This window comes from Grampus griseus (genome assembly GCF_964374135.1).
Source record: "Grampus griseus genome assembly, chromosome: 10".
In the NCBI taxonomy this organism is placed as follows: Eukaryota; Metazoa; Chordata; class Mammalia; order Artiodactyla; family Delphinidae; genus Grampus; species Grampus griseus.
The window spans coordinates 39,904,470-39,916,230 of NC_139004.1; the positions used below are offsets into that span (position 1 = coordinate 39,904,470).

General features: G+C 57.1%; 3 protein-coding genes across 13 annotated transcripts in view; 1 reads left to right on the forward strand and 2 right to left on the reverse strand.

Annotated features, from left to right (window-relative positions):
- SYNGAP1 (synaptic Ras GTPase activating protein 1) overlaps positions 1–1,936 on the reverse strand; it is a gene marked incomplete at both ends in the record, with an annotated part of 29,783 nt that extends 27,847 nt beyond the window's left edge. For all 4 annotated transcript variants that reach the window (XM_082664197.1, XM_082664196.1, XM_082664198.1 and 1 more), the window contains one exon: positions 1,870–1,936. In XM_082664197.1, the coding sequence (XP_082520323.1) occupies positions 1,870–1,936 (67 nt within the window). The remainder of the gene's footprint in view (positions 1–1,869) is intronic.
- A 2,157-nt stretch (positions 1,937–4,093) lies between these two features.
- On the forward strand, positions 4,094–5,687 carry CUTA (cutA divalent cation tolerance homolog). 5 transcript variants are annotated; one of them, XM_082664341.1, is made up of 6 exons: positions 4,094–4,191; positions 4,593–4,801; positions 4,961–5,020; positions 5,130–5,175; positions 5,299–5,348; positions 5,466–5,687. In XM_082664341.1, the coding sequence occupies exons 2-6, from the start codon at positions 4,620–4,622 to the stop codon at positions 5,590–5,592; spliced, it is 465 nt and encodes a 154-aa protein (XP_082520467.1). In that variant the 5' UTR covers positions 4,094–4,191; positions 4,593–4,619; the 3' UTR covers positions 5,593–5,687. The 5 variants fall into 5 exon arrangements, with proteins under 5 accessions (XP_082520467.1, XP_082520465.1, XP_082520464.1 ...); XM_082664339.1 differs by having other exon boundaries at positions 4,186–4,326; XM_082664338.1 differs by lacking the exon at positions 4,094–4,191 and adding an exon at positions 4,198–4,411 and having other exon boundaries at positions 4,642–4,801.
- Positions 5,688–5,792: 105 nt separating this feature from the next.
- On the reverse strand, positions 5,793–10,960 carry PHF1 (PHD finger protein 1). 4 transcript variants are annotated; one of them, XM_082664420.1, is made up of 15 exons: positions 10,746–10,960; positions 9,839–10,017; positions 9,666–9,747; positions 9,470–9,565; positions 8,931–9,031; positions 8,687–8,835; positions 8,408–8,503; positions 8,139–8,207; positions 7,871–7,994; positions 7,693–7,760; positions 7,421–7,525; positions 7,124–7,313; positions 6,945–7,039; positions 6,592–6,672; positions 5,793–6,423 (listed from the first exon to the last, which is right to left on the reverse strand). In XM_082664420.1, the coding sequence occupies exons 2-15, from the start codon at positions 9,995–9,997 to the stop codon at positions 6,135–6,137; spliced, it is 1,704 nt and encodes a 567-aa protein (XP_082520546.1). In that variant the 5' UTR covers positions 9,998–10,017; positions 10,746–10,960; the 3' UTR covers positions 5,793–6,134. The 4 variants fall into 4 exon arrangements, with proteins under 4 accessions (XP_082520546.1, XP_082520545.1, XP_082520543.1 ...); XM_082664419.1 differs by having other exon boundaries at positions 8,771–8,835; positions 10,746–10,879; XM_082664417.1 differs by having other exon boundaries at positions 6,592–6,669; positions 10,746–10,879.
- Positions 10,961–11,761: the final 801 nt, after the last annotated feature.

Genomic DNA, 11,761 nt, shown 5'->3' on the forward strand with positions numbered 1-11,761 from the left:
CTGTCTATAAACATGTTTCAAATTTACCCAATCTGCAGGTCAGAGTCAGAGATGAACCCCCAGAATACAGGTATCTAGAAACCCCAATACTTTGAAACTCTCACTATCTCAATGCCACCTCAGAGATTCTAACCAATACCCTCTAGATACAGAGATTACCAAAACCCAGGCTCTGGGACTGCAGACACTGCAGGAAACATGTCCACTGCAATCAGACCCTGAGGACCCCCAGAGGAGACATCTGTTGATACATATCATCATCATGGGAGGGACTGGTTCAGGCTGCAGCCACAGGGAGGCAGGTAAGACTTCAGGGGACACCTTCCGGGAGCGGGGAAGGACATGGGGAACTTAGCTTAGGAGCAACTCTGGAAATATACACACACAAATATTGTCTGGACTTAAGTAAGGATGATTCTGGGAAGCAGATGCAAGAGACAGAGAAACACAGTTGAGAAAGGGGAAAGATTTACTAGGATGAGCAATTCCACAGGGCTCAGATGGGGATCTCTTGTAGGTCCTGTTCCAACCACCAAAACCAGTGTCTTTGCTCCCCAAATCTCCAACACCCCAGGAAGTAGAGGGGCCAAGAAAAGAGGAATGGGTGATAAGAGCTGGGGAAAGTGAGTAGGCACAGACTAGTGGTGATAAGATGGGGAATGGGGTGGGGAAGAGAGGATGGGGTGGAGAAGAAATAACAAGGATGGATCTAAGAGAAAAGGAGACAGGAATGATGGTAAATCTTTAGGGACAAGGGAATATACCAGAAGGGCTCAAATGGACATGGGGCAGAGAAAATGAGGTGGACCTCATAGGTACTAGGACAAGGGGGTCAAGAAGGAGGGGGCAAAGAGGTGGTAGAGATATAAGGGAGCTACCAGATAGAAGTGAGGAAGAGAATGGACACCAGAGAAGGGACTGATATAGGGGAAGGACAAAAGGGGGACTCATATAAGGAACGGACACCATATGGGGGGAAAGATATAGGTGATGGACACCAGAGGAGGGAGGGGGAATGGAAATAAGGATTGGAGGTGGGGGAGGGGTATAAAAGTGGTGAAGTGAAGGAAGTGGATAAGACCCCAGGGATTACATTTCAATGGTCAAGGGCCTTGATGAGGGTCAGAGTGTGGGGCAGGGTCCTAACCCGCCCCCTACTCCCATCACTCAGTCTTACTTGTATTGCCCCCTCCACCCCCCCAACAAACACACACTGAATTTGGCCCTCCCCCTGCCCTGGTCTCTCCTCCCCCAACCCATTCCCCATTCTCTTTCTCCTCTCTTCCCTCCATCTGGACCCTCCATTCCTCTTCCCCCCTCCCCCCACTGCCTCCCTCTCTCTCCATCTGGCCCCTTTTTCTCTCCCTCCATCTCCTGTCTTTTTCTACCCCCTACCATACTCTGAGCCCCCCACCATATTCTTCCCCCCATCTTCTTGGCTTCTCTTTTCACCCCTATGTTTTCATTTTCTTCATTTTCCCCTCCTAGCCCCTCTCCTAAAACTCTGTCCTTCTATTTCCTTGATATTTTCCTCATCTCTCAGCTCCCACCTCCAAATTATTTCTGCAGCTCTTCCCCCAACCCTGTCCTTCTATCTTCCCACCCTTTCTGGCGATCTCTTTCCCCTTCATCATTTTCCCCTCAGCCCCCCCCTTCAAGGCCTGTTTCTTGGCTCCTCCGGCCCCTATCTACCCCTATTCTCTGACCTCCAATCCCTCCTTCCCCATTGCTCCCATCCCCGCCTTCCCGGTCCTCCTCTCCCCTTCTATTTCAGCTGCTCCTCTCCCTGGCCCCAGCTCTGCCCAGCCCCCCCGCCCCTCCCCCCTTCTCCCCCCCCAACTGGCCCTCCCCCTCCCCTCACCACCGTACCTCTGAAGGGGGCATAGGACATCGCGGGGATGCTCCCCCGATGGATGGAGGCGCGAGACCTGCTCATCAGGCCTGGGGGGGAGGGGGCGGGGGGGCCGGGGGAGAAAGAGAGGAGAGAAAGAGGGGGAGAGAGAGGGGGAGAAGGAGGAGGAGGTGGAGGAGGAGGAGGAGAGAGGAGCGGAGAGGAGCGGAGAGGAGCAGAGAGGAGGAGAGAGGAGGAGGAGGAGGAGAATAGGAGCCAACGGCAGCAGCGGCAGCAGGGAGAGGGAGAGAGAGAGAGAGAGAGGGGGGCGGGGGAGCGAGCGCGAGAGGAAAGAGCAGGAGGAGGAGGAGGAGGAGAGAGTCTCTGCAGCCCCCACCCCTACTCAGTGAGAACCAGAGAGGGAGAGACCCCTGACTCAAAAACACACCAGAGACGGAGCAGTTCTAAAGATGCAGACCCCAGACCCTGTGATGGGGAGACCCCAGACCCACAGAGAAAGATACCTTGCCACCCGGGATGGTGGGAGGGCGGGGGATAATCTGAGGCACAAACCCAAAGTCTAGAGGAAAAGAGACCCAAGTCTCAGAAAAAAAGACCCCAGACCCCCCCGCCCCCCACTCTGAGAGATGGGTCAAAGGTCAAAACCTGAGCATCCTGTCTCAAAAAGGTTCTCCATAGCCACAGATATCTTAGACTCAAGACTCAGACGTGATCTCAGGGACTGAGACCTAAGAACTAGACTCAAAGAAATAGATGAGACCCAGATTCAGAAAGAACCCAGACCTAGAATTAGGTCTTTGAGAACTCAGACCCAGAGAGAGATATGAGACCCCAGACTTAGATCTCAGAGAAAAGAAACTGCAGACTCGGAGACTGACAACTCGAGAGACAGATACTCCAGACCCTGGGGGCAGTGGGGGCGGGGCCAGGAGACACTCAGCTAGCCCGGAGATGCAGAACTCAAGAGACCCCAGACTCATAAAGAAGAGTTTCTAAGATCTCTGAGAGAGGGTGATCGCGGACCCAGAAACCCCCTAAACAAAAAACAATGAAACTCAGTCCTGAGAAAGATGCCAATGCAAATACTGAAAGACCCCACAGAGATCTCAGAGATAAACTCCAAACCCAAAGACAGAGATCTCAGGGAGACCCCAGCCCCAGAGAGGCAGGTATGAAAGAACTCAGCCTGGGAAATGCCCAGTCATACCCACAGAGCAGACCAGAGACCCCAGACCTAGGAGGAAGGGGGAATACTGGGTAGGGGGTGACGCAAGAGCGTTTTTCTCCCTGCCTCCTCCCACCTATTTCTCCTCTCATTGGCCCCTGTCTCCATTTTTGGGTCACAGGATGTGCTTGGGCCCCAGAGAGTTTATGTAGGACAGGTCCTGGCTCCTAGGGGGATGGGTTAAGGGAAGGAGACCCAAGAGTGAGAGGTAGACCTGTCCCGGAGAGTGAAACAGCAAGGGGATAAGGGACAAAAGGACCATCACTACTTCCTGGTGTCCTCTCCATATCCCCAACCTGCAGCCCTTCCCCCACACCCCATACCGATTCATCAGTCTGTCTCCAGCTTTGGGGTTTCAGTTAAGAGTGCTGAGCGCCCTCAGCCCCATTTTAATCCTCTTCTATCCCATTTACAGGGTCTCACTCTGTCCTCTTTTTAAAATGCATCTTTCCTCACCTAGGCATGGTCTTGCCATGCCGTGTCTGCCTAATCACTCCCCCCTACCCAGGGACAGCTGGTTCCTCAGGTTATACTTGTGCATCCCCAATTCAGGCATCTGTCACTCCTAACCAAAATGGCAGGGGGCGTTCTCTCCACCCCCTGAGGTTCAATCTCCGAAGACCCTCCCACTCCTTAAGGCCTCGGGAACAGTGTAGGGGCTGTTACTAAGCACATTCTGGGGTTTAAGGATGACTCCCCACTCCACAACCTGACGCATCGACTCTGCGGGGTCTCCAAACCCCCTTTCCTTGCGCCAGGTCTCTCATCACGTGGCCTGCGAGGCTGTCCCGCGATTGGTCTCTTCGCGTAGCTCATTGAGGTACCGCCGCCTGAGGGGACCGGCCCCCTCACGTGACAGTGGAACGCCGCTGCGGCTCTCCTCAGCCTGCAATAGGCCGTTTCCGGTTTACACGGAAACGGGTGTCCCATTTCCGTGCACGGCTGCAGACCCGGCTGTTGATTGGTTGGATCCCTCTTCGCCCCTCCCTCACTGGGAGGCGGGACAAACTGGGCCACGTGAGGGCAAGGATTGGCTGGCTCTGGGGGTTAGGGTGGTCCGGCTTCTACTGTCACGTGGTCAGCGCTGTTTTCTTATCACGTGGCTGCTGCCCAGGTAAGAAGAGGCCCCTCTTCCTAGCTTTGGGGCCCTTCCTCGGCGTAACGTGTGGCCTTTGATGTTCAACTCTCCTCTACCAGCAGAGGCTGCATGAGGGGGGGGCGGGCTCCCGCATTCCTGCTCGGCGGAGGGGTGAGTGACCGGCCCCGCCTCTTCCGGTCCTCGAAGCTTCGACCACCACCCGCATCCCAAATCCCAGAGGTTGGCCCGGGAGGAGGTAGTGAAAACCGAGTCTTTGTCTTAATTTTCCAAGTTTCTCTCTCAGCTTCAGGGACCTCTTCCTTTGGGGTGCAGAAGAGGGAAGGCAGAGCCTGAGTGTCTATCCAAGCAAAGGGTTCCCGGGGTGCAATTTCCTGGGGTATTTATGGGGAGACACAGAATTCACTTCCTGCTCTCAGGCCGCTCTGTTCCTGTCGCTTCTTTGGATGCCGGCCCTGCTGCCTGTAGTCTCTCGCCTTCTGTTGCTACCCCGAGCCCTGCTGTCCATGGCTTCAGGAAGCCCCCCGTCCCAGCCCTCGCCGGCCTCGGGCTCCGCCTACGCTGCCGGCTCGGTCTCTGCAGCCTTTGTCACCTGCCCCAACGAGAAGGTCGCCAAGGAGATCGCCAGGTGGGGACCTCAGTGTGGAGCGAGGAAGGATGCTTAGGAAGGGAGAGTTGGAGGTGGGGGAGAAGAGTGCCCTCCCGCTGCTTCCTGCCTGTCTCTGGGCTGCCAGTGCAAAAATCCGGGTCACGGGGTTTCTAAATGGGGCTGTCTTTTCACCTTCAGGGCTGTGGTGGAGAAGCACCTGGCAGCCTGCGTCAACCTCATTCCTCAGATTACATCCATGTGAGTCATAGAAGTTGGGGGGTTAACCTACCTCTCGGGTCTGACTGGCAGTCTTTTTTCCTTGGGGGAAATCTTTGCTGCCACAACGCTCTCTTCCTGACCTTTTCAGCTATGAGTGGAAAGGAAAGATTGAGGAGGACAGTGAAGTGCTGATGGTGAGAAACGTTCCCTCACCCAACAAAAACTTAATTCCCTGACCACTTACTTTGATCCCTGTCCCTCGTCTGAGATCCTGAAATTAATTTCACCTTTTGATTCAACTGTCTTCCCCCCCTTAGATGATTAAAACCCAAAGTTCCTTGGTTCCAGCTTTGACAGATTTTGTTCGGTGAGAACTTTATGGGTAGAGGTGAGGGTGTGTCCTGTGGGGTGAGACTTGCTGGGCAGTCTAAGGGGGTGGGCTCCTTCGGGTAAATCTCTGAGTGATCCCCCATCTTTTTCCCAGTTCTGTGCACCCTTACGAAGTGGCCGAGGTGATTGCATTGCCTGTGGAACAGGGGAACTCCCCGTACCTGCATTGGGTGCGCCAGGTTACAGGGTCAGTTCCTGAGTCCGGCACAGCCCCACCGTGATGAGCCTTTGTTTTTGCCACGTTCCCTTCATATACTTCAATGCCCCCTGCCTTCCAGGTGATGACTGGACCCTTAATAAAGCTTTAGTTCTGTCATTTTCCTTTTTCCTTGTCAAAAAGTGAATTTGGTTGGGAAGATCAGAAGTGCTTCTAGTCCCTTTGTTCTCATCTTTCAGAATAACTCAGAGCTGCTAAGTTTATTTATCTTTATTTCAACGATACAGAGCCCAGGATCCTTTATCATCCTCCCCTCCTCAGTCTCCGTCCCCAGGGGTTAAATAATTTTTAAAAATATTTAAAAAGCTGTAACAAAATAACATCAAAGGAAATGGGAAGAGGAATGGGGGAAGGGTCAGGAATCATGAAGGGAGTAGAGAAGAGAGAGCCTCTTCCCCAACCCCCCACCTGGATTCCAGCCTGGGCAGTAGGGCGAAGTACCCCCTACCGCCGCAGGTACATCCCAGCTGTAGGTGAGGTCAGAGGTCAGGGTATGAAAGTGCCGGTGTATGTGAATGGGGAAGTAAGTGGGCAGAGGCAGGCTGTTCAGAAGATGCCCCCTCCTCCCCACTCAACCAGGTACTGCACAGAGCCATCAGGCCGTACTCTCCGAGCAAGGACCCGGACGGGGTCCCCTCGGGACAGGTAGCCGACCCCACCTCGGACTCCTCCCCCAGTTCCAGGAGACAAACTACGGCACAGGGGAGAAGGGGGTGCTGAGCGTCTAGGAAGACCTGGGGAGGGGGCTGGGACTGAGGAAGATGAGGCAGTCATCGAGTGGGGGGCACTTTTAGGGAGGTCTGTGGGGAAACCAATGTGAAGTTCCAGGGGTGACCTAGGGAGAGAAGGCAATTGTCAGTCCAGATGGAGATTAAGGACTGACCAGAAATGGACGCCATGTGTGGATTAGAGAAACAAAAAAAAAACGGTTAGAGACCAAGGAACTTAAGAGCACAGAGGTGAAGAAGACAGAGGTATCACAGGTAAAGGAGTAGAATCTCACCTGTCTGGGGGTTCACCATCCCCAGAGGTCCCTGCGGTGCTGGCAGAGGGGTGGAAGGAAGCGAACATCCGGATGGGACTGCTGGGGTTGGGGGAGGGGGAAAGTCAGGACCCGAAGCAGGGGAACAGGACCCTCTCCCCTGAGAAGGGCAGAGCTCAAACACTACCCTCAAGGAACCCCTGTCCCCAGAATACTGGGAAGCAGACATTGGCTCTAAGTGTCTCTAGGAAAAGAAGTGGGCAGCCAAGGGAGAGAGGGGAAAGAATTCTGGGTGAGAAAGTCCAGAAGATGTAGACAACTGGAAGAGAGGTTCCAAGGGAGTACACCTGGCTGGAGGCAGGAGGTGCACTGACCTGGGCAGGCAGCGGGCATCTGTGGGCCGGAAGTTGTAGCCGCTGCTGCCCTGGTAACTCTGGTTAGGGCTGGAGGGTGGTGGAGACACTGAGGCCTAGAAGGAGCAAAGGACTGAGAGATAATCCTTGATTTCTTCCCACACCACCATTTGCCCCACGGGGTGCCCCTGCCCTTGTACCTGCAGTGCCCTCTGCAGACGAGCCCGCTCCCTCTGCTCCTGGGGCTCGGGCTGGTTGCGCACTGCTGAGGGTGGCCCCAGCTCCTCCATTTTCCCCTTCTGCCTCCTCCTCAGGGGCTCTGGCTCCGGCCTCCGGCGCTTCCCCAGGGGACGTGAGACCCCTCCCCCAGGGCCCTGCCCTGAAGGGAAGCTGTAAGAGGCCTCCTTATCCCCCCAGCCCCCTCCCGGACACCCCAAGACCTCCCCGACTCCATACATACACCCTGAGAACTTCCCCATCCCCCCTGGACCAGTGACCTGGTGGGGGCTCCATCTCCAGTAGGGGCCTCCACAGGGGGAGGGATCCGAGCATGGAGACCAAACAAGCATTTTCTCTTCTTAATCTCCCTCCCTGAAATGAAACTGGGGTAAGGGGAGAAATAATATAAGGTCAGTGCCGTAGAAAAGGGACCCTCCTATGCCATTACTCAGTCCTTTAGAGAGGTGATCTTCCAGGTGGGCTGCAGCCCCTCCCCTCCCAGGCTGCCATACCATATCTCCATCCCTTTCTGAGCCTCCCTCCAACTCACCGGTCCTTGTGGCTATTAAGAGCAGAGAGGAGCCTGGAAGAACGTTCTCCCTTGGGGGTGTCTGAGAGCTGGGGGAGGGGAAGGAAAATGGGGTCAGGGGAGCAGTGATTCCCTCCCTCCCCCTTTTCTCCACATCTCCTTGGTCCACCCTGACCCCCAGAGCTGCACTACCCCTTACCTCCCCAAGGAGCAAACTGTCCCAATTCTCAGAGGTGAAGGGGAGGATCTCACGGTCAAAATCAAAGTATTTTTTCTTACAGCAAACGCTGAGGTGGTAGAGGACAAGATGAGCCACGTCCACCCTGGAGAAACATTAACTTGTCAAGGTGGTAGAAGGGTTACAAAACCCAGGGGGTGTCCCAAGGCGGGGGGCTGGGGCCTGTAAGGTGAAAAACTGGGGGTGTTGAGGGAGGAGTTACGCTGAGGTCGTGCCCCATCCAGCTCACCAGCGAAGCTGTAGCCTCCGGACCTTCTCAGGGCCCCCCCGACACACACAGCATTCAAACTCATAGAACCTGGACATGGGCAAGAGGGAGAAAAATACTTTTTACAGGAAAACTACACCATGCTGTGGCGGGGGGGGGGGACTCCCAAGCAAGGACCGGGCCAACAGGTAAGCAAAGCTGCAGAGGTTGGGAAGAGACCAGGTCTGGGATGGGAGGGTGGGGGATGGAGGTGATGGAGCAGAGCTCTTGGAGAGCCCAGCCAGGCTCACCTGTCCCCGTAGAGGAGGGGCTTGCTCAGACACTGGGTGCAGGCCTCATGGAACCACTGTAGGCAGCTCCTGCACTGCAGCATCTTCAGGTTCCACCTGAGGAGAAACACAGGACCAGTGACCCCCAAATACCCCTCCTTAACTGCCCCAAACCCAGCTCACCACCTTCTCCCACACCTTCAACACTCCAGCCAGCCACCCTGTTCTTTCTCCCTCGTTCCTTGCATCCACCACCGCCCCCCACAACTTATTCCCTAACCCCCGCCCCTCACTACTCACTCCCCAGGGCCACCACAGTAACAGTAGCTCTGCTGCCGGTTGCTCAGATGCCCGGCGTCCCAGTCCAACCCCTTTAGTCCGTACGGCAGGGACAGCTTCATGCCCAGCATGGCCCGGGCATAGGGGCCCTTCTTCAGCGCACCTCCCCTCTGCAGGTGGAACAGGCAAGTGGCCTCAGGGGTGGGGGAAGAAAGGACTCGGGAGAGGCTGGGGGTGGGAGGCTCCCACAGGAAGGTGCCTTTACCTTGGTAGCGATGGCAAAGACACACTGGCGGCAGACCCAGGATGTGCCCTCTCCCTCTCCGGGGGCTGGGGCCCTTGGAACGTGGCAGTCCTGATGATAAGCTGAATAACGATAATATTGATAAACCACTCATTGCGTTGCATACCTGTCTGCACTAGGTGTTGGGACAGGAGGAGTCTTACCCATCTCACTTCATTCTTGACCATGGTCCTGCTGGGGTGGGCGTGTTACCTTTATTTTAATAGCAGGTGAGGCAGCTGTGGCTCTTAAAAGTTTAGGGACTTGCCCAAGGTCACATGGGTAGAAAAGGGTGTATTTGAACTACTTTCTGCCTGCAGAGCTCACATGTCCCATCCCATGTTTGCCGCTCCCTGTGCTGGAAGGGAGTGAGGTTACAGGGTTGAGGAGATGGGCCAGAGCAGTGACTTGGGGACTCAGGCCAGGACAGGTGGTATAAGGACCAGTGCTAGAGGGAAGGGTGAGAGGCAGCCTGGAAGGCCCAGGGCAAGCTGGACCATTCAGGTGTCCCGCTCTCTCACCGTGGCGACACTTCTCACAGCTGACCAGCCGGTTCCCAGGGACCACAGTCTCAGAGCGACATACACAGCAGAGGAGTTCCTCCCCAGGGAGGGCAGCTGTGAAGAATACGGTGTCAGAAGGCCTGTCCTTAAGCCCCTTCTGCCCCCCACACCAGGTTTCTGTTTTCCACGGGATGCACACCCTCAGGCCTCTCACCAGGGCTGATGTCTTTCCATAGAACCAGAAACTGGGAATCATCCTCAAACTGGACCAGACACACCTCCCGAGCACTGTCCACCTGGAATGGGTGGGCACAGAAGATCAAATGGAAGTCAGAACTAGATAAGGGAAATGAGAAAAGGTAACAAGTCAGAGATCAAAGGTCTTACCTTTTTGATGGTCCCCAAGTATAGCAGCCCATCTGTCCATCTGGCCAGCACATCTTGACCCTCCCAAAGTCGAGGCCTGGAGCCTGAGGTGGGAGCAGGGGAAGCTGGGTCCCAAAGTGGGGGGGCACCAGAGCGGCTCAGCCGGGGGGGCTGTGCCATTGCATCCTGGGGGGGCCTAGCTAGAAGTGGGATGGGAGGAGAAAGTTATGAATATTGAGGAACTGGTCCCCATTTTCTTTGCCTATTTTTCTGTCAAGAACTCAAGCAGGTGTGCCCCCAGTCTCCATTTCCCTGAGACACCTGGATGGGAAACCACTGGGCCCCCCTCCCGAGCTTCTTGACTCCAACTCTCCCAACACAGTCACCACTGGCTCTCTTCTCCCTACCCCCCCCACCAACCTAGTTCTCTAGTTTCCCAGCTTCCAGAGCTCCCCTGGGATGTTATATGCTGGCCTTGAGATTTTAGCAGAAACGATGGTTGCAGAGGCAAAGGTTACCACTCAATTTCTACTACCACCTTCTATTGCTGTTTAGAGGGATCATAATTGGGGTACTGTTTCCCAGAGATGTGTTTTAGGAGCTTTTTCTGGAGACGTTTTCCAGAGTGGAAACGGTTGCCTCCCGGGCCCGCGTGTCTCATTCAGAACAATCATCTTGATGCCAGGTTATGTCAGGTTACCCTTAAATTCGGGGCTCCCGCCCCCGGGTTAGATAACTTCCCTGAGTGCCCCGGGAGGGGGGCGTGTCCCAGTCTCGGTCTCTACTCCCCATGACGGCGAGTCCGAGAGGGGACTTGAGTCGGCCCGACCCGACCCGATGCCCGGGCGACGCGGCTCTCCCGCCCGCGCCCTGCGCGCCGACCCCCGGCTCCCTGCCCCCCCACGGGCGCCTCCCGCCGCCTCCTTACCAGTGACAGCTGGGGCCGCCGGGAGCCGGGCAGAGGCAGACGTGGGAGACCGAGGCGAACCCCCCGCGCGGGGAGGGCACGTCTGGGCGTCGGGGGGCGTGCAGGCAGAGACCGGGGGGTCCCCAGGCCCAGCCCCTCCGTCCCGGCGGCTCTGGGGCGTATGACGCAGCAGCCAAAGCAGCGGCAGCGGCAGGAGGAGGAGGCGGCGGGGGGAAGGAGGGGAGGGGAGGGGAGGAGAGGGGAGGAAAGGGAAGGGAAGGGGAGGGGAGGGACAAACCGGCTCGGGGGGGAGGATGGTGGGAGGGGAGGACTGGGGGGAAGGAGGAGCCGGGGGTAGGGGGGCGGGCCCCACCTCACCCCACCTCCCTCACCTCCAACAGGGCTGGAGGGTGCAGAGCAAGCGGCGCCTTCTCCGCGGATGGGGCGTGCGGACTGTCGGACCCGGCGAGAGAGGGAATCCCCGCAGCCCCATCCTCCAAAGGGAGACTTGCCCTCGGGGCAGGAGGAAATACCCCCTCCCGGCCGCCGGCCTGCGGCCGGGCCCTCACCCCATGCCACATCCGTTAACTGCCCCCCCAACCTTCAGTGTCATTCCAAGTCCCACCCCCCAGCCCCAGTTCACGACCCCGCCCTCCACCCACCCTCTCACTGCCCCCGCCACGCCCTCCTCCCTCGAGTGCCCCGCCCTCGCTGTGCCTAGCTGCCCCCCCGCCCACCGTCGCCGTGCTTCTGCGCACGCGTGACCCCTCCCGCGCGCGCGGCACCTGGGAGGACCCAGCCCCTCCTTTACGGGGCGGTGGCCCTCGGCAGTTGGCGCGAGGGAGTCGGGGCTTGCGTCCCGCCCCACACTTCTAAGGCGGGTCCACGGACCGGGAGGGCTAGTACCGAGGCGGTGACGCCGCCGAGAGCCAGCCAATGGGCAGCGGGCGGGGCCAGCCCCAGCGGTTCGAACGGGAAGGCAGGGAAAGAGCGGGAGGAAAGAGCCAGCAGTTTGTGGGAGGGAGCGCCAGCCGCGC

Excerpts from the sequence above, each read along its gene's own strand:
- PHF1 (XM_082664420.1), bottom strand. The coding sequence starts at position 9,997 with ATGGCACAGCCCCCCCGGCTGAGCCGCTCTGGTGCCCCCCCACTTTGG. Across the intron at positions 7,995-8,138 it reads CGGAGGCTACAGCTTCGCTG|GGTGGACGTGGCTCATCTTG; the intron begins GTGAGCTGGATG and ends ATGTTTCTCCAG. Across the intron at positions 6,673-6,944 it reads GATGCCCGCTGCCTGCCCAG|CAGTCCCATCCGGATGTTCG; the intron begins GTCAGTGCACCT and ends CCCCAACCCCAG.
- CUTA (XM_082664342.1), top strand. The coding sequence starts at position 4,285 with ATGAGGGGGGGGCGGGCTCCCGCATTCCTGCTCGGCGGAGGGGTGAGT. Across the intron at positions 4,802-4,960 it reads GTCGCCAAGGAGATCGCCAG|GGCTGTGGTGGAGAAGCACC; the intron begins GTGGGGACCTCA and ends TTTCACCTTCAG. Across the intron at positions 5,021-5,129 it reads ATTCCTCAGATTACATCCAT|CTATGAGTGGAAAGGAAAGA; the intron begins GTGAGTCATAGA and ends TGACCTTTTCAG.